This window comes from Clarias gariepinus, chromosome 13, assembly GCF_024256425.1.
Source record: "Clarias gariepinus isolate MV-2021 ecotype Netherlands chromosome 13, CGAR_prim_01v2, whole genome shotgun sequence".
Classification (NCBI taxonomy): domain Eukaryota; kingdom Metazoa; phylum Chordata; class Actinopteri; order Siluriformes; family Clariidae; genus Clarias; species Clarias gariepinus.
In genome coordinates, this window is record NC_071112.1 from 11,329,116 (window position 1) to 11,355,578 (window position 26,463).

Consider the following 26,463-nt stretch of genomic DNA (forward strand, 5'->3'; position numbering starts at 1 on the left):
TGACTTTTCCTTGGCTTTACGTGTTGTTATGTGATTCCATGACTGTGGATCCTCCAAGAGCTCCTGACTTCTTCTTCTTCTTCTTTGTTTTTCGGCTGTTCCTTTTCAGGTTTCCCCACAGCAAATCATCTGCCTCCATCTAACCCTATCCTCTGCATCTTCTTCTCTCACACCAACTAACTTCATGTTCTCTCCCACTACATCCATAAATCTCCTCGTTGGTCTCCTCTAGACCTTCTGCCTGGCAGTTCCAACCTTAGCCTCAGTCTACCGATCTCTCCTCTAAACTCCTTTTCCAAAACTTCATGAATATATGAATTAAATATTTAATAAGAAAATGGACTGTTGTCCATCAAAACACATTAAATCTGGGCTACCATCATCTGCTCTGATATACATCTATAGCGTACATGGTTCCTACAATAGAAATATCATGTTATTATAAGAAGTTGTTTTTTTTTGTCATTTTTCTGGTTATGAATAATGCTTGGAGCATATATGGTGTTTTATCTGAATGTACTGTCTATAGTATATCATTGCAAGAAAAATCATTCCAGCTGCTCTGCATATCAAAGTGGTGTGGTTCTGATAAATCGTTGGCCAATTATTAAACAAAATGTGCTGCTGGATCAAAACACATTTTTAGCATTGGTGGCACAATTGCTTACACAACAGTCTGTTAAAAGCTGACAGTTAGATATTCATTTAGAAAAGAGCTATGTGAGAGATAGACATGTTACAATTATGAATTGTTATAATTATAAATGCAAAAATATCATGAGTATGCTTTTTGTTTAAAAGTAGTGTATGAAAGGTTCAGTTTAAATATTAGCACCAGAGAAGAAAGTTTTAAACTAATATCTATATAAATAAAAGAAAGGTTTTGTCTGCTACATACCATGGTCAGAACTTGCGCTTAATAGCTGCGATTAAATTTTTACACTTCATACATTTGAGGACCCAAAACCAGTCGTAGACTATTTTCTGTCTGTATGTCTGTATGTCTGTCCAGCCAGATTTTGTCTTCACAGCATCACGCAAAACTGGCTGCACAGAATTTGATGAATTTTTTCCAGTCCTTCATTATTTAAATGTTAAACCTGCACCATAAATGAAATGATAAATGAGAAGGGAAGTTACAAGTAGTTATGTGCCATGTGACACCGTTTCGTGTTTGTCAAACTGTGGGCACGTCTTAAAAATTGAAAAATTTAAGGAAACTGTGGCAGAACTAAGAACTATTTTAGATAACCTACACCGTAAGCGAAATCAAAACGTTGAGTAAAAGTGATGTTGTTAACAGGTATGTGGCGGATTTAATAATCTACTTTAAAGAAAAAACAAATACTGTAATAAACTACTTGTTGAATGGAAACAAACACTCGCACCAAGGGATATTAATTAGAAACCAGCTTCGCTATGGTAATAAAAGGTCATCGTTTTGAATAATATCTGATAAGTTTCATATAATGAAGCACTTTTATTGATTAGTGTTTTTATTAACAAAGTGAAATTTTATCTTTAATTAATGGAATTAAGCTTTTGCAAATATATATCACCTGTTCTTCAGTAGTACTGATCGTCACACACAATTCTAGATATAGTTTTAACTGGCATACAAAAATAACCACTTTGCTCCGACGCTGTACTGCCTTTAGCAACTTTAGATAAAAATACCCCAAACTGTACATTTATTTAGATAAACATGCAAACCATAATCCTTCATAGTCTGTCAAAATCCAGAGTAAGGACAATAACCAGCACTATAACCCACTACACCAGCATGCCACCCTCAAAACAAGAAAATTCTTCTTCTTCATAAAAAAACAAAAAAAAAACAAAGCACATGCCAAAAACTGTTCATCATGGTTTGCAGCTTTCATGTAGTCTGTGATTTTCCGTCCATGTGGTTGTATGGTGTTGAAAGACTTACCCAGACGAATGGGACGCTCTGCCAGTTGGCGGCTTCGGTGTTTGGGTTTTGACATTGCTTTCACTCGCTTGTCTCTCAGTGGGTCTTCTGCGGGCAGACTGATTATGTGCGGTGTCCGTTCCAGGCTGGACTGGCATCAGTACTCTGGACGTGCCAGTGCGGATGTAAACCTGCTCAGGCGCTACCTCTTCACAGCGTGGTCCCTGATAACCCGAGCGGCACACACAGGTGTGTGGGCGACTGCATGAGCCACGGTTTTGACACGGGGGCTGGCAGTCCGCTAGAAAGAGGAACATTGTAATCAGTCATAAATATGCATGTACATAGTTAGATATTCAGACCAACATTTTATGATTATACCTGCACAAAGCTTATTAGAATAGTGTCTCATAGTAACTAAAAGTTTGCACATTTATTCCTTAATATACAGTACAGGAGTTATTCCTGAAGCGAAGGTACAGGTGCAAGGAAAAAAACTAGTTAATAAGGATAGGGGACCCATTCCGGGATTTTGATTTTCACTCCCTCATCGTCTATACCGCTTTATCTTGTATTCAGGGTCACAGGGGGCCTGGAGCCTTTCCCAGGAGACTCAGGGCACCAGGCAGGGTACACCCTGGACAGGGTGCCAATCCATCACAGGGGTCACACACATTCACTACGGGCAATTAGCAATTAGCCTAATCTGCTGGTCTTTGAACTGTGAGAGGAAACCGGAGTACCTGGAGGAAACCCACTAAGCACAGGGAGAACATGCAAACTCCATGCACCAGAGATGGGAATCGAGTCTGGCCGGGAATCAAACCTGGACCCTGGAGGTGCAAGGCAACAGTGCTAACCACTACAATCACATGTGTAATTCCATACATGATATTCAACAGCACATTTTGCTAATTTTAGTATGAATACTAGACTTATTGTTAATCATTGGCAGACTGTTAATACAGTCTAATATGATTTTTGGGCACTGTTTTTTTTTTTTATTCGGTTCACTACTATAAAATTTTACTGACGGATTTATTTTAAGCAGCTATAATTATTTTTCCTTTTCTTTTAAAATATGATATATATAACTTATTATAAGTTATATATATCATATTTTAAAAATGTATATATAAAATATTATAAATATTTTACTTAAATACAAGTTATAATAGAACTTTTATCTTGTGTTGTTAATTGTTCAAATGTAATTCACCATTCAAAGTAATATTTTTTCCGCCTTTCTTCTGCGAGAAATCCCAGTCTAGTAGATCACTTTAATGCATCAACCATTAAACCCATAAACTCAAAAGTAGAAGAAGGTACTGTATACTCTCATAAAATGCGAGTATTTGCAAAAGGTGGACTCGGTTCATATTTTCTGCAAATATAAATGGTATGTTTTGAGGGAATTCGTCAATTTAGACCATTTAATGATTGTTAAACAATTTAAAAAATGCTAATTAAATGCAATGAATTAAAAACTTTCCCAACGTTTTAATTAATAAAACTGACCAACAGAAGGTTAATGAAAATGCATAATCGATTATTAATTTGCACAGCTCTAAGAAATGCACACCAGCTGCAATCTTTTATGCCTTGGTATTTCTCCTCAAATCTTATTATCACAGATTTAATGGAAATATTCTTTTGATTAGAACTGCAAAGCTGTTTTAGTTTGAAAGTATGTTATACGTTGCCAAATCACAAAACAGCCAAACAGCAGGTTAAAAAAGAAAACCCTGCAACAATGCAGCAATGATTGGAATGCAAACACTTTATAGTGAGCATGTCTACAGCCCAGGGCGTTACATCTTCAGTTACATCAGTAAATATTACATTCTGCTTCACATTTAGATATAGTATGTTTTCATGAATGTCTTTGTTTGCTAAATAAATGTGAACATTCTTCCTCCACCAGAGGTCCAAATGATTTATGCACAAACATTATTTATCAATTGCCTGCGAATATAAGCAGCGTGAGGTAACCCCGTGGTCACGGACGGCTGAAAATCAATCCGTGCAGGCTTTCGAGCCAGCCGCCTGGCTACTTTAACGTGGTCCGGAGGGGCCTGTAGCATGCCATGCAAACCAAACAAGGCTCTCTGGCTTGCGATACGCCTGTGTGTGCTGGATGGCAACCCAGAATTTATTGCATTGTCCTCAAACAGTAAATCAGGCCACTGCTCTCTGGGGACTAAAGCAAACAGTGACGCTCTGTCAACAGCACAGGAATGCTATTGACACAGATGCTGTGAGACACTGACAGATTACAAGCCCAAAAGCTTCCTCTAGTTCTTCTGGGAGAGTGACTGCATGGCCTGCTGGCTTTCCTGTTATTCAGGCAGGCCTTGAACTTCAGTCCAAAGTCGTCCTGGTATGGACACCGAGACAAAGATCGGTCATCCCAGAATCCATCGACCTGCTCTCGTCCTGTGGTTTCAAGCTAGTAAATATTGCCTCTTTAATATGGCCAAATCAGATGCAACTTTTCCACTTAGATTTCAATGACATTTTAAGTAATATTTCGTTGTGATTGATGTCACACATTTTTTGTCAGAAAGAAAGAAAAAAAAAATCTCAATCCTATTGGACATTCTTAAGAAATTTTGGACTCGGATGTTAGACATTGCTCTTCACAACCATCATCAATACACCGAAAAGAAATAATAAAAATGATGTTCATTGTTCCAGTACAGTTCCGAAGATGTGCGGGATCTATGCCAAGGTGCATTGCAGCTCTTCTGGTGACTTCTGGCAAAGTCCAAACACATTTCATGTTTTTTCCCTTCATTTGTCAGTAGATCCAGTAAGCAGCCCAGAAATTATGATTCAGTGTTTACTATTACAAAAAACAACCACTGTAATAAATGATCGTTTACTCAAATTGTTATAATTTATCGTGGGATCATGGGTATAAATTTTATTTGTTCATTTTGTTCACTTGATTACATCATGTAACCAGATTTTTAGTCAGACATTTCAGATGATGCACTGCGAACCACAATGCAGAGAGCATTAGCACATTTTAGTCTATAAATAAATTTGAAGAGCACCAAGCATCAATACTGATGAAGTATACATAATCTATTTGGCCAGCTGGCCAACATTTTTACTTTCTTCTAAAACTTTTTTTTATAACATCTGTCTACATCACTTTTCTTATCATGATATCCTTTGCGTTTAAACTCTTAATCTTGTGTAATCTTAAAGCCTCCTTAAGATGAAAATAACCTCGTAATATGCACAGTCAAGCCCGAAATTATTCACACCCCTGGCAAATTTTGACTTAACTACTTTTATTCAACCAGCAAGTTTTTTCTTGATTAGAAACGACAGGCGTCTCCCAGAAGATAATAAGACGATATACAAGAGGCATCATTGTGGAAAAAAATTATTACTCATCTTTTATTTACATTTGAACAAAAAGTGGCATGCCCAAAATTATTCATACCCTTCTCAATAATCAATAGAAAAGCCTTTATTGACCATTACAGCAATCTATAGCTTCCTATAATTGCTGACCAGCTTTTTGCACGTCTCCACTAGTATTTTTGCCCATTCATCTTCAGCGATGAGCTCTGTCTCTTTCAGCTTGGAGGGTCTCCTTGCTATCACCCTGATCTTTAGCTCCCTCCTTCTCAATTGGATTCAAGTCAAGACTCTGGCTGGGCCACTGCAAAACGTTAATGTTTTCGTCTGCTAACCATTTCTCCACCACTTTTGCATTGTGTTTTGGGTGACTGTCGTGTTGAAATGTCCACTGGTGCCCAAGGCCAAGTTTCTCTGCAGATAACCTGATGTTCTTGTTGAGAATTTTGATGTACTGCCCCTTTTTCAGGGTGCCGTTTACTGTGATTAGGTTCACCCCCAAAACGTTAGGTTTCCACCACCATGTTTGACAGTGGAGATGGTGTTCTTAGAGTTGAAGACCTTTCCTCTTCTCCTTCTAATGAAGCCTGTATCATTGTGGCCAAACAATTAAATTTATGTTTCATCTGACCATAAAACAGAAGACCAGAAGTCTGACTCTTCTTTTTGACCACAATGATGGAGCCTTCCTTTGGCGTAAAAAAGAAGACGTTTTGGTGGTGTTTTTTGGCAATGGACCAGGGAACCTAATCATACTGTAGTTGCATACTTTTGTACTTGCTGGTTAATTAAAACTAACTTTAAGTCAGAATTTGCCCGGGGTGTAAATAATTTCGGGCTTGACTGTATATTAAGGGGCAGTGTTGGCCCATGTTGATAAGGTTGCTGATCAAAGGGTCAAGGGTTTGGGCTTCACCATCGCTACGCTGCCACTGTTGGACCCTTGGGCAACCTCCCCAAAATCACTCCGCGGTTGCTGGTTCCAAAGCTTGGATAGAAAAAGAGAAGGAATGGGAATCTGAATAGCAACCCAGCGGTGCAATTGCTATAGAAATGACAAAACCCATTGTCTGATGGGCTAAACAGCACAGGTGAATATATATATATATATTTCAATTGGTAAGTCATCATCTTATCGTATATAAATTTCATCTTCCAGTTTCCTGTGTCCTCATAATACTTATAGCCAGTTTACTGTATGAGAGCATCCATAAATTCTTTTTTTTTTTTTTTTTAATAAATGATGACTTCATGACCCTAAAGTGGTCACTACCTTAAATAATATGACTAAATGATGGGAGCGACTGGACTTGGGTACACTGCTCTCATTGTAGTGCACTGGGTGTGTTAGGGTTTCTTGTACTGTCACTGCTTCCACACGCAGCTCGGGCCAACAATGTTGCAATAATTGCTGTCATGCTGACTTGTCCTGCACATCATTAAAATTAATTGCTCCGCATTCCTTTCGTTTTGGTAAAGATGTGCTCTCCTTGAAACAGTGGGGTATAATAAAAAACAAAAACCAGTAAAGGAAAATAATAAGTAAATAAATAAATAAATAAAGAGCAACATTCTCAGCATAGCCACTGTTATAATAATTCTTTTGGAGGCAGGATGTCTAGTCATGGGTGGAGAGGAGAGAAGAGATGCAGCGGTCCAAAGAGTAGGCACCATTAACTCACACTCCATTTCTCATTTACCACATAATAAGTCAGTTAATAAATGGAAAAAGTGATATGCTTTCTGTCACAATGTTTCATATCTGTTTACTTCACATTGCGAAACTTTGGAAATTCCATGTTGTTATGCCTGAGCTTTACAAGAAGGTAAACCATGGGCTGTGATTCCGTTAAGGAAAAACGATGTATCATAACACAGGTCCGCTACTATAAAATCCCAGGCAATTTATACCAGAACTTTTCAGAAGCTGTCATTAATGACCCCACCTCCACCCCATCCACAGGGCACTAGGGTCAGCTACAGAGTATGACCTTTAATGGTATTAGATATCAAATCTTATGGAAGGTTTTTCATTGACATTTTAGACACTACATCACCATTACCATTACACAAACTGAAAAATAAATAATCTTAGTGAAGTATGGTGTCCATTTCTCCTGTACAGTCCCAGAGATGCTGTGCCATGGCACACTGATGCTGTTCTAGTGACTCAAAACCTTGGTTGAAACTTAAAACGTTGAGTTTTCCCTTTAATTTGTCACCTGTCTGTGGATCCAGTAATCAGCCCAGAAACAAGGCTTTAAAACAGACTATGACTAAGTGGATTTACTTCTTTTACAAGAACAGTCATCATACAAAATAATCACTTTCAACCAGGGACTTCGGTGTGCCAGGAACCATTAGGAGGCCAACTGCTAAAGAAATGGAGAAAGTCAGAGGCCTTTTTGAAAATGACACGGCTAATTCATAACGAAAAATGGAGGCATTAGTCATGAAATCTAAAGAAAAAAAAAGCTAAAATATGCATTAGAAATGGAAAGAAATAATTTAAAATTATTTAGAAAGACGGAATTGAATGGTGTCCTGTAGAAAGTAAGTGACTATTTTGCATTTTAGATACTTCCCACAACAGTATCTTTGGATTTGGACTATTTATGATTAGCCATCTCTTTTAAACCCATTAACATTAAAACCACCTAGGATTTAGGATCCCATTGTGGCACTGGGGAACCTCTGCCCCATGGGCTGTGCTGAAGTATCTGACACCAGAACATTAGCAGCAGATACTTTGGGAGCTGTGGGGTTAGGAGTCCTCCATGAGTCAGACTTGTCTGTCTGGTGCATCCCATGAGTGATCAATCAGATTGCAATCTGGGGAATTTAGAGGCCTTTAAACTTGAACTCTTTGCTTGTTGGGCCCCATGCGCAGCAGGCTGTGATGCGCTGGGAGTTCTGATACCTTTCTGATACCGGATGATCTAGCCTTTGATATCCACAGGCATAGAAGAGCCTTGCGTGCCCATGATCATCTCACCAGTTTCTTGGTATATACATGTAATTGATAATCCATGTTATTTGATTTACCTGGGCGGTGGTGTTAACGTTATGGCCGCTTGATATAAGTCCAAAACTGCTCTTTTTCATTCTGTCTTCATGCCTTTCTGAAAGCGGATTGGGAATGAAATCTTACAGCAATATGTGTCATGACCACAGCAACCACTGCATCGGGTCATGGGGACAACCCTTTGACTTTACTTTCAGCTAAACTTAGACCTAACGTGTGTAGCATGTTATAACCCTCTTTAAAGAAGAAGCTCTTCTTTGTTGTGTTACACCCAACATTTTGAAGCAGCCAATCTCAGGAGAGCAGCATGCAGTAAGAATGATCTCCATATGGCAGTGAGGCAGTACTGTGTCTTTGATTTATTGCTGCGTGCACTTTGGGAAGATACTGCTTCTCATTCCCAGAATTAAATATCGGTAACCAGAGCATTACACTGATGTTTTTAAGCGTTTTCCACTATTTAATAGAGAATTGCGCAAAAAAGGGGATTCAAAGTTAATATCAGGCTAATTTCAGGTTTAGTCATTGCAGGAATTTAATAAACAAATGCCTAAAAATCCTCTAACATCTAATACAGTAATATTGGTTTTTCTTGCTAACTGAATTCTGCCCTGGTGAGGGTAACAATGAGCCCTTGCTATGGTGTCTATTAATTTCAGGCTGTGTCTGATGGCCTATAAAACTCTTCCTCTGTCAGGAAGAGTTATGCCCCGGCGCTGTGAACTATGTAACCTTGGTCTAAAGCCACCCAGGCCTAGTAAAGACCTGAAAGGCCTCCATGACTGTCGGAGTAGCAAATTACCTCAACATCAACTCAATACCCTTACAGCAGAGGCCAACCCTGATTTAATGACTTTCCACGAGTTACAGGAAGTGTGTCCCACAACCAAGTTGTGCCACACTAGCGTTTTACCATCTCTAATATTAAACATTTTCAAAGTATTCAGAGCATGAAAGCTTCCTGGAATCAACTTGATGAATCTTCATAAAACTGTTAAATGAAACAGCCAGCAGTTCTGCTAATGGACCTCTGGCCAAGTGCTAAGACGCTGACACACAACCAGCTGGTAAACACATGGTGATGAAGCTGAAAAAAGCCATTAAATTTGTACTTTGCTGCTCTTCTGTATACATACACACCGTCGAGGTCATGATCCAAACACCCCTACCTCACTAACCTTGACAGGTAACGACCGGGAGAGCGGGAGATGCTTTCATAAACGGATTTCATGGTGCTGCGGATCAGAAGCTTTCATTTCATTTTTATGCAAAAAACAAACAGAACATGCTTAAAAACAAACTCAATATTTTAGAAAATGTTACATTGTAATTCTGTACATGTTCCATATATCTAATCCCTACCCCTCTCTACTATTATGTACAGGTAGGCAATACTATGGTGTGTTTAACAGATGTGTATACTCAGGGGTAAGTCTAAACTAATACTTAGACCCATGCATCTTTTAGAAAATCAGGGGGGAAAAAACATGATTGTTGTCGGCTTTATTTGTAACAAATATGACAAATCAGAGATCTAAATAAATACCTGAAACAAAATATTGTGTTGGATGGATGGATGAATGGATGGATGGAAATTCTCTATGTGAAGAATTTCCCGAGAGGCAAGCATGGGAAAAAAATAGTAAAACAAAAACAAGATTAGGTTTAAAATGAAAGAACAACAATGAGTAATATTGTGAGCTGCTTCTAAGATTTTGTGATTATTAACAATATTGAAACAGGTATAATACGATTTTATTTAAGAAAGATCTCAAACATTCTTAACTGAACACTCTTTAAGAATCTTTCACTTACTGCCTGTTCTATGTATATCAGATAAGTCAGATTAGTAAAATCAGATTAGTAAGTAACAATATAAGTGACAGTGTATGTTATTAATCCAAATAAAATACTGCACTTGCTCAATATGACATAAAAAGTGGCTTTTATTTGCACTTTTCATTGAAGAGACACTTTTATGCAAGTGGTCCCACATAAATATCCACTGCCTGTCAACTTTGTTGACATCTAGTTTCTTTAAACCAGTATATTTAAAATCACTATGCAAATAAACCTGAACTAAGCTAGTGTGGAAATGAACCATTATCAAATATTTTAAATAAAATCATAAAACCATCATGTTACAATCCTTAAAAACATTTCTATGATTCACAATGCTTTCTATGAAACACCTGTGCTGCATTATGGAAAGTTTGTCTTCAAAAATATTAAGTATGAAATTTAAACGCAAAATCAACTGCTTCCAAATAACTTAATATCTCAATATCAATATCATATAATCATATTGCCCAGTGGTGTTTCTGCATGTCATCCCAAAAGTGCATGCACAAATCTATAAGACAGTAACACAGTATGACAAATTCCCCTTTCAGCACTGTGACACCCATTGTCTGCTCATTAATGTGCAAAATAAATAAGTTTAGTTAGAAATTAGACACATGGGTCTCCGAATGGCGCAATGGAAATGAGTTCACCGTAGCCAGGAACCTGGATAGCAGATTGTCCGTGCTCTCTCTGGAGAGCATATTCGTACTCACACATCAATCATAGAAATATTTGCCAATCATGGGCAAGCAGAAGCAGCAGATAGCGCTTTCGGCAGAGTGTGTTATGTCTCCCCCTAACGGTGCCTGAGCAGCAGTTTGAAAGATGCAACTGGCGGCTTTGTGCGCATCAGAAGAATAAAGTGTCAACCTTGGGCTCTTTCCCAGCTGTCCTAGTAAAATTGGTGGGAATTGGGCATGACCAGATTAGAAAGAAAATCATACTGATAATTATTATCAGCCATAGCATTAAAACGTTTAAACATTAAGCCCACTATTGTGTAGGTCCCTCTTGTACCAACAAAACAGCTGTTTTTAGCAACTTGTGCCATATTGGATTTTCTGTGGGATCGGACCAGACAGGATGGCCTTTGCTCCCCACAAGCATAAATTAACATTGGTGCCCCATGATCCAGAACCTTGGGTTTTGTCCCTTTATCCTAGAGGTTCCACATCAGACCTTCCTGTCAAAAATCCAGGCTTGGGACCGGCACTGCACACAATGGTTGGGTTGTATGGGGACTAGGGTTGAAGGGTCTTCCCCAAGGATCTATCAAAGGCAAACCAGTATTGGCAAAGTTCAAACTACAGGTCCTCTGATCAGCGACCCAGAGCCTCAACCACCTGAGCCACCACCGCCCTGATCTTGGTACCAGTTTACTGATATATACTGGATAATCAGTGTGAATAGTATGGGTCCAAGGAGTAAGAAGACCCTTCTAGGTGATCCACTGACATTGAAGTATACCGGTGTAGAAAAGGCAAATAGTAGAAATTCTCTTGAAAACACATTTGGAGATGAGAATATGAATCTTGCAATGAGTACAGAACAGTGCTTTGAATCATTCTTAGGTAGAAATCTACAGAGAAATGTCCACTGACACGAAATCCTTTTTTTAAGGTCCTGACAGAGGAACTGTTTTAGGCAGTGCACATCTTTATGACATGCATGTGGGACCGTTCAGAGCAGCAGAAGGTACTGATCACGGCTCTGTAATCTATTTTCAGGGTTGAGAAGCTGCTAAAGGCAAAATGTTGTGCCATTGTCTAAGCGTGTGTCATCCCACACTGCCGAGACACATGGACGCCAATCTAAATACGCAGGAAGGAAATCTTACAGCTTCACACTATGGATCAGAGAAAGACCTGGATTTTCCAGAACACCATTCGGTGTTGCTTACAATTAAGCGGGAAGGTAAACAGTTTATTGATATTGAAAGTGCAGCCAAGAGTGCGGTCTGGTTTTAATTGGACAGAAACAACTATTAGGAAGCACTTCGTGTGAGAAGTGAGAGAGACGTTCGCATAAACTGGTCTTCTAGTAAACAAACAAATAAATTGCAATCAAATAAATTCTTGTATGTGATGGTATTGAAGCTTTCAGTTTATTGTAGGTTGTAAACCAAAAAGGAATTTATCACTTGAGGATCTAATTCTTTATAAAAGAAACAAAAAAAAAGAACAATTTGAGGGGAACCATCACTGAGCACGAAGAGGGGCTGTGGAAGGGGCTTGGCGGGGGGGGGGGGGCAAGTTTTTCTCACACCTGCGTTCATCTAAGACCATTCCAACACTCAATCGTGGGACGTATTAGGTTCTCCTGAATAATTGCGTTTGTCATGCTTTGGTACCTGATCTCTTTCAGTGAGAGACTTTCAGTGCTCCCATCCAAAGACGAGCCCCATCAGACCTGCATGTGGATTCTTTCTGCTGTAAAACGATTACATACCTCTGAGTGTGTTGTGGATCCATGCGAGTGCGCGTGGTTACTCTGAGTTTAGTCACAACATGAATTATAGAGGTATGACACTGTTACTCAACCATAGCTTTAGGCATCAGTTCCTCCCTGATGAGAAAAGCTTCCCGCTGACAGCCTTAAAATCACAACTCCGTCATAGAGGAATAGAGGATTCCGGGAGGCAGCTTATATTAAATGTTTTTACAAATGGCACACGTCGGCCTGTTCTTTGCTTTCCCCCACTGTGAGTGTGTTTTCTTTCCCCCTACGGCCTGTAGTGTGTATGTGTGCGTATAAACATATGAAATCTTTTGATCGGGCATACGTCTGTAGCATACATCAGTATAAATTTGCAGCGACGTGTGAGTCTGTAACACACAAAGTATGCGTCTCCCCCACTGTGAATATTTTCCTCTAGTAACCTTACTTCCAAATCGAACTCCCCCACAGCTGACCCTGCTGCCAATCTGTGGTGTGTGCGTGTCTCTCTGAGTTTCCAACATGTTTGAGGGCAGGCACGGTGGCACTTGTTTTTACTGATTTGGCCAGTCATGGTGTGTTATTCTCCTACCTGGGTTAATGCCAGCGACTAAAGAGAGGCCACATGTAGAGAGAAGAAGAAACCCGCAAGCCACGCTTGATAATCAGTGCATTTGTGTAAACAGATTTCGAAAAGATACACACTGTTCTCTCTGAGTCAGAGTGTTTGTATGTTTTTTAAATGCTCTTGTGTTGTGTATTGTGTGCAACTTTACTCAATTTTGTGAATGAGCAGAAATATTCACTTCAAAGAGAACATCTGGATCATAATGCTTTACACTTTACATGTTATGCTGCATTACAAAAGATGACCTGAATGGTAACACTTATTTTGATCAATGTATTTGTATACAGAATGCTTTATTAATGCAATTACATATGGCGTAACAATGGCATTATATCAACCATAAAACCCCGTACATAATGCATGCAAATATACAAACTATCTGTAACTCTTGTTATGAGTCCTGTATTATTAAGGCAATAGAAATGCAATTAGAAGGTATGATATGTAATAATAATTCTTACTATAAGCCTGTAAAAATTCTTATAAGCAGTAATGGCTACATGTATACCACTTGAGCATATTAGTATGTGCCATACATGTTGAGCATGTTGATACAGGGTATAACAGCTGGGATGATTAACTATATGCACTGTAACACTCCGCCACTTCATAGGTTTTCTAATAACCATTAACCCTGGAACAAGGGCACTACTTGGTGTGTGAAACGAGGGATTGTACATCCTACGTACATAGCGCACTAGCTTTCCAATTTATGCTATTTCAACACTGGAAGAGTTAGCTAAGGTTAAAAGCTAGATATAAAGAGAAACCACTCCCACTTTCATGGCTTCCATTCTAATTCTCCTTACATTTTGACTACATAGTACAGATAAAAGGTACGGTTTCACTCTTGTTAATTACATTAACTGTCGCTAGTTAGCGCCGCTGGTTAAATAAGCAAATAAATCATAACCTGTTGATAATATATGGTGTTTATAGAACCGTTAACAGGATACAGTATAAAATAGTAGAGATGATGAGTGAGTGAGAATGCTGTTGTACTGAACATTAGTCTGTATGTATCAGCCTTTCGATACATATGATATTGCTTAATTATAGAACATGTGCATACCATGTCCTGTGTTAGAGTGCATAACAATGTTAGACTATGATATTTATCACATATTACAATGAATGCTCACACATGTATGTAACCATACCTACAACCTACTAATCTTTTTTTTCGATTTTCTCCCTAATTTAGTCGTATCCAATTTCCACCCGTTACTAAGGGACTTTCACGATAAGAATACTACTCATTCAGGGTAGGCCGAAGACTATCCCGCGCCACTCGGGGCCCATCATTAGATCTTTAGATATAAGATAAGGTATTATGTAATCTATGAAACTGGAACATAACGTTATGCATTATAGCTCTGCCTGACACACTTTTACGAAAAAATCAATTTAGACATAAATTTATCTTGAAATTAAACCTTCAGTGTAGTGCACCGACTGTTAAAGCCAAAAGTCACAGCAAAAAGAAAAAAAAAAAAAATTCTGTCTCGCACCAACCCGGCACCCAGGGCAGCTATAATTAAGGCTTTCCTACTGTGAGTTCCATGTTTTAGAAAAGAAATGTCTGTGCTTGTAAAACCTTAAAATAATCCGGTCAAAAAAAACATTTTCGAAACCTCTCATTTGATGCTGAAACCTGGAGAAAAATAAACTGGTTTTAACTGGTAAACCTAATGGCGCTTTTGCTACTGTATGCCACTCTCAGAAACTCGGATATTCTGAATACTAAACATATAACTACTATATATCTATTAGCTATGTTTTATTTGTTTGTTTGTTTTTTATAATAACCCATATACATATTGATAAATATGTAAAACAATAACTGAGCAGTGATCCTGAAGTAGATGTTCTGGAATGTGCACTTATTCATCCATGAATAAACAGAACATAATAACAAACAGACAGTTGCAATTTCGAATGTTGCAACTGCATTTTTTTAAATGAACCCCTACTCACTAAACCTCCTGCATTAGCTGCCTTTTTGTTTTTAATTATGTGGCAATTTAGGCAGTCTATATTGCTGTGGCCAAATAAAAGTGGAACTACACCCATAATTAGCGCCTGTCAGGGGAACTGTGTGAACCAGATGCTGAGGGCTGGTAATTTGTGCCCTAAGATGAACAATATGGCAGTGGGGGGAAAAAAAAATACTTGTTTGGTACCGTAACCCAGGATGTTCGCAGGCACACCACTCTGAATTTAGAGTCCAATCCAACATCATGGATTACGAGATTGAATATGTAGTTGCGTGCTATTTCAAAACACCAACAGCTCTATATCAGTAGACATAATGATCTGTTAGCAGGTAAGCTGGATTGTTGGGTGTTCTTCTCAATTGCTGATTGAATGAACCTACATGATAACAAGCTACAGCGTGGAATTCAACAGTTATGTGGGTTCTCATTAATTAATGTGAAGTCATCTAAGATTTATCTAAGATTTATCTGTTAGAATCCAAAAAGGCCTAATAAAAACTATCATACTGTATGTCAGCAAACAAGAAAGAAATAGTTTGGGCAAAAAGTCTGGTGTGTCTGGTTAGACACAGTAGGTCTTTCATCTCCAAATAAAGATTGCTCAGCTGTTCGGACATCTAATGGAGGTTTGTTCCACTACTTTGGTGCCAGGAAAGAAAACAGTCTAAATACATGTCACACCTCGATCCCTAAACCAGTCAAGTCAAGGTAACCCCTACCAGGAACAAACGAAATTGAGCGATTGTTTCTCAATGACTCTTCTACTCCCAGTCGTTTGTTCCTTTGTCACGTGACTCCCATAGACACTATGCGGTGAAATAGATTAAAGGACCAACGACTCAGACTGGAAGATATGAGAGGTGAGCTACTTATGATGTTTATTATAATATGTCCTTATCTGCACTGTAATATTTTCATTACTGGAACTATAGCCAAAATTCTTGTATGTAGACGTATTGGGAAAATGCAACATTTTATTTTATTTCTGATCAAAAGATCAAAATGAACTAAATGTTAAAAAAAAAAAAAAATTGTTCATTTTGATGAACGATATTCAAAAAACCGAGTCACTTAAATTATTCAATCTTCCCATGACTAGAACAAATATCTATTTTTCTAATCTGATTTCTTTTTCTTTTCATTAAATTTTCTTTACTTTTTGCTGCTTTATATACACATATATATTTATATCTCTCAATAATATATGATTGTTTTGCCCAAAAAGTCGAAGTCAGAGCAATACATATCAGAAAAACACCACTTTGGCTTGTGCTGTATTAGTTTGTGCTTACAGTGCAGACACACGTCTCTTCTTGTATAATTCTTGTCTGATATTCTACAGCAATGGTCCATAGCAGGAATCTAAACTTCTAAACCTGTCAAAATACAGCTAAATAGATATCCAAGATAAACAGGATCATCATTAGGTTACATTTCTTTGCTATGTCTCTACCCTCTTTAAACTCTGCCTTTAAGAATCCCTTACCCTGTTACCCTGTTACACCTCCAACCCTCCCCCCAAGCAAAGCCCATACCCTAACAAGATGTGTGTGGCTTTCTTCAACCAGGAGCAGATGCTGTGCTTATGAACATTACCGAATGACATAAAGGTGTTTGCCATGTTTATTTGATTGCTGAACGGTCGACGTGGTGCAATTGTGCACACACTGACAGTCACTGGTACACATTCAAAAAATTCAAGTGCTTTTCTACCTGATGATAAAACTCGATGTTTAAGCAGGTCTGTGCAGGATATGAAGGAGTGTATATCTTCAATGTTGGCATGCGCTCTGTTAACTGGTGCTACAGGGCAAATCATGAAAAAGGGTGTTTGACTTACGTTTGATGCAGCGGTTTGTTCCTGGTCCAACAGCCCATCCTGAACAGCACTGCTGACCCCCACACACATGTGGCCTGCAGGAAGCAAAAGCACCATCTCTATTAGCAGCACGCAGTGTGTTAGCAGCATGCTCCACTTCAAACAGAATAAAGCACTCCGAGCTCATGGCATGGATGTAATGCTAATTTAAGACCCATGCAAAGACTTTCATGTTGCAGAGATTTTCATTAACCGAGCCACTATGGTTTCATCTTGCTCTGATGTGGCAAGAGCCCCTTCAGAAATATGTCAAATAATTGCACTTAAATTGCGTGTGATTCCGTAACGTGTTCAAGCTGGAAGTGTAAGTTCGGCCAATGATGTGGTTCCTCACAGCCTGACTCTGTGATGTTCACTGGGATCTGAGTGAAAATAAATACTGAGGGTATCTGAATTGTTGGCAGAAGATAACAACCACTATGTACAGTAGGAAAATCCTATTAGATTGTGGCTTGAACACAGAATGTTCAATAATAAATATGTCCCTGTGTAATATTGTGCATAGAAAGACACGAATGCTAATATAATGCTATACACTAAATATTTGTTAAACAACCCTTATAATGCCTCGTGTGGTTTAAGTATTTTCCTCCTTCCTATCTTTTCTATTACGGCTCATGTTTAGACATCACTCTGATTTAAAATGGAACATAAGGTTTGTATATCCTTGTGGCAACCACACCAGCTCTAGTGCACACTTTCTCAATCATCACTCACTCACTCACTCACTCATTGCCCATACCGCTTTATCCTGTATTCAGGGTCACGTGGGGCCTGGAGCCTATCCCAGGAGACTTAGGGCATGCGGTGGAGTAGACCTTGGACAGGGTATGAATCCATCAAAAGGTACACACACATACACACTTGCATGCTCATTCACACAGTTTGGGAACGCCAAATTAGAGCATAATATGAATCTCTGAGATTGGGTGGAGAAAAGTGTCAGGTGTGTTGTGCGATATAAGAGTATCAGCGAGAATGAAAGGAAAGGTGTACAGGACAGTGGTGAGACCAGCGATGCTCTACGGCTTAGAGACAGTGGCGCTGAAGAAAAGACAGGAGGCAGAGTTGGAGGTAGCAGAGCTGAAGATGTTGAGGTTCTCTTTGGGAGTGACAAGGACTGATAGGATCAAGAATGAGTTCATCAGAGGGACAACCCACGTTAGATGTTTTGGAGATAAAGTCAGAGAGGCCAGATTGAGGTGGTTTGGACATGTTCAGAGGAGAGATTGTGAATATATCGGTAGAAGGATGCTGAGGTTGGAACTGCCAGGTAGGAGGTCTAGAGGAAGACCAGAGAGGAGATTTATGGATGCAGTGAGAGAGGACATGAAGTTAGTTGGTGTGAGAGAAGAGGATGCAGAGGATAGAGGTAGATGGAGGCAAATGATTCGCTGTGGCAACCCCTGAAAGGGAACAGCCGAAAGACAAAGAAGACAAAGAAGAAGATGAATCTCTGAGATTAGTATACGTAAATATTTCTCACATTCTACCTTTTTGCACAAGTTGTGGTCAATAATAAAATTTGCAATAAAGATTTTTGTAAAGGCTAACTAGAAGCAACCGTGTCATTGTTTGCCTCTTCCCTCTATGCCTCATCGTGATGTCTTTTTTTTTTGTCCCTCTCATGTCTTCACCTTCTGTAGGTCCAGTCATTGGATTGTACCTGATTTTTTTCACCAGTTTGTCCAAGTATCCCTTGTTGGATCAATGTATTACTGTGTCTTATCTTTTCCTCTTTTATTTGTTTTTTGCTTTATGCATCTATGCATATTGTCACATCTTCTTCTTTTCAGGTTTTTGTCAACTTCTATTGACGTCCGACTCTTTTGACACTGATTACCAATTATTCTAGTTTGTTTCCCGCTAGTGTTCTATCCATTGCTTTGGCACCTGAGTACTGTACAACATTTTGATTAACTTTGAATTAAAGGACAGACATTTGCATCCTCACTCTCTAATCACTGCATGTTACACAACGATGATATCAAGTTTATTATACACATTTAGCCTATAGGTAATGATTTGAGTAGTTCCGATAAAACAAGATAACTTCATGTGCCCTATTAAGCAATAAGGTGTATCTAACATACCGACCCAAAAAGAATGAGTCAGAGAACAGTCAAAGGCTTTGCAGTAAATGTGTCCTTTAACATGCTCACACTAGTTACTGAAGATTAATAATAAGATGAAAGGTTAAAAAATATGTAAGCAATAATTTATGACACTGGTTTCATTATGTGCTCTTTATTTTATTTTTTTTTATACCACATGCTGAAATCCTATCTAATAATTACACAATAAGAACTTTAATGCTCAGGGGGGAAATCCTTGAACAAAACTTCAGTGTTATTTTGAGAAACGTGAAAGAGAAAACGTGTTCCCCAAATAATGTATCAATGGCAGTCTTTAAGTAAGTGTATAGCCCTCTTGTCCTTTGTGCAAATGAAAACTGAGACATGACAGTAAAGATATAGATGTCACGATCTCCTCATTGCGTAAAGCATTTTCATTTACAACGAGCTGGATGACAGAATCTGCGGTTTACCGACCCCAGACATAAAAACTTTAATTGACACGATATTTGAAACGAGAAACCAAAGGCCCTGGGAGTTGAAGTGTGCTGCATAGTTATACCACTCCACCAACATGACATCAGACCAAAAAAAAAAAGTCGTATGGATTCCTGGAAGCTGAGTGAGAAAAGCCACATCCATTGACCACACCCTTCAGCATAAAGCTAACCGTTCAGTTTTTCATATGAGCTCATGAGACAGAGCCATTCATTATTACATACATTTCATGGCTGAATTACAGATGAAGCGTCAGATTTTCTCTACATTGTTATTTTATTTCTACACCTCACCTTGGCAGAGGGTCAGCGAGAACACTTCCTGCCCACCCCCCAAAAAAGTTGCACCATTTAATATTTCTTTCAACCACCTTTAGCTTTAATGTTGTGGCCAATTCATGTGAGAAAAAGATTCCTCTTGATCCAAGGATAACTCTTTCATAATCTGGGTAGAAAAACTTTATTGATGTGATAATCTGGTCATTCAGTTCATTCAGGTCATCAGCTGACTTCATTTTATTGCCACATAACATTCTTGAGCTCCAGACCTGACCAACTCAAGCAACCGCAGATGATAACCCTGTCCCCAGAGGCATAATGGGTGCATCGCTTCATGCTCTTTCCTTCTCACCCCGACACACCCATCACTCTGGACTCATCAGACCTCATCATTTTTTTTCCTTGCTCCAAAGTCCAATCTTTAGGCATTTTTTCTCTTTTAGCATGAGCTCTTGTCATGTGGATTGTTTTTACTTTCTCCGTTATGATTTCTATAATTTCTTTTTTTACAACGCACTTTCTCCAAATGTTTTAAAAGACCCCTAAAAACATTCATTCTTATTTTGTTTTCAGACCATGATGGTCCAGCATTATCCTTCCAGGTTTTTTAAATAAGTTGGACAGTTCTTAACCCAATTACAGCAATTTTAATGCTTTCTATGCTTGATGTAGGCCAATAATTTGACCCATCTGAAATAGTGATTTTGTTTTGGCCAGGCGGTACATTGCAACAGAAGCTCTGGCGATACTTCTGGCTGCATCTATTGAGACTGTTCTTCAACAATGATAAAACACTCATGGACTTGCATGCTGGACGTTTCTCATAAACGGATTTTATATATAAATTTTCTAAAGTTGTTGATGTGTTGAAGGTTTTCTTTTTTTTATTGTGGGGCGACATTTAAGGGTTTTTGGAAAGAAGGCTTCAGTGTAACAGTCAGAGTCAGAGCTGTAACTTTGGGTGTTGTCTTTGGGAATGGTGACATTACAGTTTTTAGGTAACATAAGCTGCATTATTTTTTTCCTTTAAAAAAAAAAAGAAACTGGAGAGGGAATGAATGTTTGTAGGCATTACAATGAAAGTCATAACAGAAGCCAACTTTAGAGAAAGACTAAAGTTTAAAGAATGTTTCATGTTCCTGGAATCTGGAAGTCATGTCAACTGGACTACTTTCTTGTTATGTTCCTGAAATATAATCGACATCAGGTGTTGTAACAGAAATTCGGTTTCACATTAACTAAATCTCAGTACACATTCATTTATTATTTTCCTATAACGACACATTATGCTTTAATATTCATTTATAACACTGTATTAATAATAGAACTCTTAGAAAAGATGAAAGGGTAGAACGAGTATATTTTCTAACCACAGCCTATAAACATACAGCAATGTGCTACGCCACCCCTCATAAGTCCTATGCCACCCCTCATTTCTACATATTAAATTAAATTTGAGTGAATTATGCAGATTAAATAAAAGAAATGGGAACAAATGATTTACTGTGGCATGCTGCAAAGTGCCTAGAGATACAATTTAAAAATCAGCTTTGATTACAGCACACAATGTGGTGGTCAGTTGATGTGTGTAAATGATTCCTCATGCTCCCAGAATCAACTCTTTAACAATCTGAGTCCTGGAATATGCCCGTGCTACAGTATCAGGGATGAAAGACTCCATTAATGGGATAATCTGGTCATGCAGTGCATCCAGGACATCAGCTGAGATCCTGGAGTTGCTATGCATCATGGGTACATCCCTTCCCTTCTTATCCAGATATAAGCCTATTGCTCTGGTCTAGGGTCAGACTGTACCTATCAGATTGCATGACCATTTTTAATCGCTCCAAAGTCCAATCTTTATGGTCCCTAACAAACTCATCGATGTTTAGTCCCAATCCTGTAAGTTTTCATCACATTGTGTGCGTATGGAAATGCTCTCACTTTCACTAATAAACATAAATCTGGTTTTTGCTCTTGATTTTTCACCTTGCAGCCTTACAAAATGTTTAAGTGATTGCCATTCATGATTTTTCCACAAGGTTGTCAGTTCAGCAGTATCATTCCAGGTTTTCATAATGAGTTGAAGTATTCTTAACTCAGTTCCAGTCATTTCAAATCTCCATAGTTGTTATTTTTGCTTGATGCAACCCAAAAAGTTGACCCCTCTCAAATGCAAACTGATTTTGTGGTCAGGACAGGTATAACAACCTCAGCAGCAGCCTCATTTCCCCTCTTGTTTGTTCGAACCACTCAGCATTCAGTATACGAATCACCAGCCTAAACAACTAGATCACCATCTGCACCTGTTTCTCACTGGGTCATACCTTAAGTTAGATGCTTTTTTAGTGCTTGAATGATAGGTTCGGTTTAACAAACAAAAAAACATCCATTAGAAACTGCTTAGATTAAGGGACTTGACTGAAAATGAGAGCCAAAAAAAGTCCTTCCGGATTCCTGGAGAACTTTTCCACTGGACTGCGTTAAATATACAAGAAAGTCTGACTCTTAGGAAACAAAATATGGAAAAATGTACAGTGGCTTTAGACTTTTGCACAGTACTGTATATCAAATGGACATTTACACTAACCACCTTTACAGTATTTGTCATTAATGGGTTGTTCGAAATTAGTCATATAGAACATCTCATGCCCTTAAGCATTCTTACCAACTCCTGATATGGCATGCAGAAAATTTGATCTCAGCTACAAAAGATGTATTTATAAAGAACACTATAAGTCTTATGTACACATATTTCTTTCACTTTTCCCTGTACAGTGCTTTGTTCGTACATGGACTCAAACCCTGAGGCTTAACTAAAGGTGAAGAACAAATGGAGATAGGATTTTCATGCTAACAACAGGTCTGTGGAGTGTTCCAAAAATATAAAGTAAAAAAAAATCTTTTCAACATGGAGGGATGGCCATTAGAGAAACAGGTGTTTCAGATCATGAGCTGTATCCGCGAAAAGGTGCGGGGGCTTTTAGGGAGAACCATATGTAGGACGGTTGTAGAAGGTGTGTGCCTACTGTAACGCACATACACATATGCATACAGACACACACCTTTATGCATGTGTGCACTTACTGCACTGGGAATACTCTACAGACAGGACATGAATCAGATTTCTCCATAAATAGTAGGCACATGTGAAAGTAATATCAGGAACTTCACATTAAATGGCACCACTAGTGGCTGCCATCAGTTCTGTATCAAACAAATATGTATTCTTATGGTTATTACTAGGTATAATAAAGATAACGGACAGCAGGGACACAGCAAAATGCATTCGAGAACAGCTTGAGACTAGAAAGAGGAAAATAATGAGTTATGTGACTACACACATTTGTCAGCAGTCACCATGACAAGAGATGTCTTTTATAGAGCATATGCAGAGCCCACTCATACATTACTCAGATCCTCTAAGTTTACCCATCTAACATCCACCGAAAATGAATCATGGCCCAGTGTAGACATTCCTTCACCACTACTCAGTATTTACTTCTTCAGAAGTTCATTAGTTGGCTGCTTTATCAGATTGCTCATACATCATCCGATGTCCACTTAGCATTTAATGTTGTGTGCAGATGGGATGTTACCGAAAGTGAGTAACAAAAGATTAGTTTAAAGTACACATTTTCTAGCACCTGTATGTAACTGGTAAAAAGAAAAAAAAAAGGAAATCCATTAAGGGAAAGTAAATTCTTGTGTTCTGGGAATTTCATAATACAGCCGTCTCCATTCAGAACCTTCCTAAAATCCTGCTGTGGTGAGAATCGCATTCTTGTCGTTCCTCGTCTGTGCACAGCATAATCCCCAATGTTGAATTAACGCTTACTCTGTTTATATAAGTCAAGTTGGACACTGTGAGCACTGTAATAAGTTGACAATAAGGCTTTGCTGTTGAATCGGACAACAGGGATTTGCCGTGAGAGGGATTTATAGACATTTATCTGCATCGCTAGGTTTAAGTATTTATGTAGCTATAGCTAATCTTGTGAGGGAAATCCCAATCATGCCATTCATTCTCAGAGTTTTTAACCATTCACGGATGAAATTACTTTTATATCTAAATAGCAAAAGCTCTTGTGGCTGAAGTTACACCTAGAGAACTGAAAGAACATTAAACTTCTTGATAGACTGTCTTACATTCATTCTAACACCACTGAATTTGCACCTGCAGCATCTGAACAACTGATACCAGAGGTTATAGAGTATTCACTCTTACAAAAATGGTTACTCGGGGTTCTTTACATGGTTAATGCTTCAAGCTTTCGTATGGGGTTTTACTTGGAACCTTTACTAAGAGGACAGTTCTCAGTTATAGGGTTCTACTTACAACCTTCAGATGTTCCCCTAGACAACACTTTAAAATAGAGACCAGAAAAAGCTAGTGTTTAAATTTGTTAAACTGAATGATCTTTAGGTGTTCTGTTGGATGTTTTGGTGAACGAATACTTTATAGATCCCTCCAGAAACCTGAACTTTAAAAGAATCAATATTTCAATAGGCCTCTCTAAAGGTTCCGGCACTCTTGGAATAAAGGTCTCATCAAGAGGTTTCTGGATGGAAAAAGTTTTGTTTCATTTCTAAACCCATTTTACATGGAGCTGTTTCTGAAAGGGAAATCTTCTATTGTAGGGTTCTACATGTGTCTGTTTTAACACAAAACAAACAGGAAAAATGATTTTTAGAGGTTCTTCCAGAGGTAGAACCATTGAAATTGCCTCCAGGAACAATAAATGAAAACTAATAAGACAAATGACCATCCAGATGTTCAGATACCCTTGAATAAATAAATGTTCCAAAAGGGTTCTTCAGATGGGAAATTAATCTAGCTTTGTAGAAGCATTTTCAAAACACTGTTTTCAATACGATCACACAAAGTTTCCAACACTTTCTGAATAAAGGGTTCTACAAGGGTTCATTGAATGGGGAACTGATCTCGATTTCTGAATGGGTTCTGCATGGAAACAGTTCCCAAAGCTTGCTCCTTAAAAGTTAAAACACTCTTTGAATAAAGTGTTCCTCAAGGGTTCTTCATGGAAAGGGAAAATGAGTCTAGATTTCGAAATGGGTTCTCTGTGCACTAGCGTTTCCAAAACAGTGCTCCTTGTTTTTCATTATGAAAATGAATCTGGCTTTCTAAAAGGGTTCTGCATGCATGCATTTTGAAAGGTAAACACTTTGTTGAAGTGTAGTAGAACTTTGTCAGTTCTGGATAAGACTAAACACTGGGACGCGACCTTTGGCGCGTAAATGTAAACTAGAAACGCGGCTGATCCTTACCCGACTAGGCGCTTTGGATGAGCAGGTTTGCTTTCCGCGCGCTCAGGTGTGCTGGCTCTGCTGATGCTCCGCGCTCTGTGAGAGTCGCCGCTCCTGCCAGCTTGTCTCGGGATTCTACCGGTTTTCTCCCGGACGTCTCCGGTGTCTCCCTCCTGTAACGGATCGTGCGCGGTTCCGGTGTCTGATCGCAGACTTTCATCCGAGTCGACTGCATGGGATCTGACGGGACTCGGACCTGCAGGAGCTCGGTTTAGGCTCTGCGCTCGCAGCTGCTCGAACACCTCGTGCACTGAAACGGCGGCTGCGTCTCTCCGCTCGCGGCCACCTGCGCGAGCCCTCCAGCCGTCACTCAAGTGCGCGAGCGAGATGCACAGCGACATCACGAGCAAAATCCGCACGCGGTCCATGTTTTAACGTATGAAATAGGAATTCAAAAAAAGAAAAATCCAAAAAAACGAAAATATCACAATCGCTGTCCAGAGTTTGAACTTCGCACCACTTGGCTGTATGATCTAAACACCGCGCGCCATACTTCAAACGTCCAATCTAAGTAAAAGTTTCAACAATAATAGTAATTGTTACACCAAAAAAAAAAAAAAAGAAAAACGCAGTGTTGAACGCGGCGTGTTTGTCATCCACTACGCGTGCATGTGACGCTGATGAGCGCTCGGGGAAGCGGGGTGTCTCTGTGCACGCGCCCGTTCACGCCTCATGGTGCTGATGTGTGTGTGTGTACTGTATGTGTGTGTGTGTGTGGTGGAGGCGCCGCTGCTGCTCCTGTGCTGTGCCGTGCTGAGCTGTGCTGTGGAATCTGCTCCCTCTTCTGCTCCGAGTCATCGGGAGGGTTCAGGAGGCTGGGGGGAACTCCTCCTCTGCGTGTTCTCAACTCTGCCATCCATGCAAATTACCCGTAAGACTCGCACGCACACAATGCGTGCATTTATAATCGCCATGTTTTTGATGTGCATAGTTGTGTGCAAAAGTTTGCGCACCCTGCAAAGCAAATAAACAAACAAACCGAAAGGCGTATTGGATTGCTTGTTGGAACCTATTACTTCTGAGTGTAGAATTGACCTTTATAATACTTTATAAGTATAGCACTCACTCACTCACTCATTGTCTACAGTATACCACTTCATCCTGTATACAGGGGGTTGATGGAGCCTATCCCAGAAAAGGTGACATCCATCGCAAAGCACATACACATTCCCACACTATTTGGGCTG

At 39.1% G+C, this 26,463-nt stretch overlaps 1 protein-coding gene across 1 annotated transcript in view; it reads right to left on the minus strand.

Moving 5' to 3' along the window:
• LOC128535390 (latent-transforming growth factor beta-binding protein 2-like) overlaps positions 1-26,031 on the minus strand; it is a 119,615-nt gene extending 93,584 nt beyond the window's left edge. Inside the window, exons 1-3 of the mRNA XM_053509273.1 lie at positions 25,238-26,031; positions 17,059-17,132; positions 1,934-2,213 (exon numbers count right to left, since the gene is read on the minus strand). Of these exons, the coding sequence (XP_053365248.1) occupies positions 1,934-2,213; positions 17,059-17,132; positions 25,238-25,644 (761 nt within the window). The 5' untranslated portion in view covers positions 25,645-26,031. The remainder of the gene's footprint in view (positions 1-1,933; positions 2,214-17,058; positions 17,133-25,237) is intronic.
• Positions 26,032-26,463: the final 432 nt, after the last annotated feature.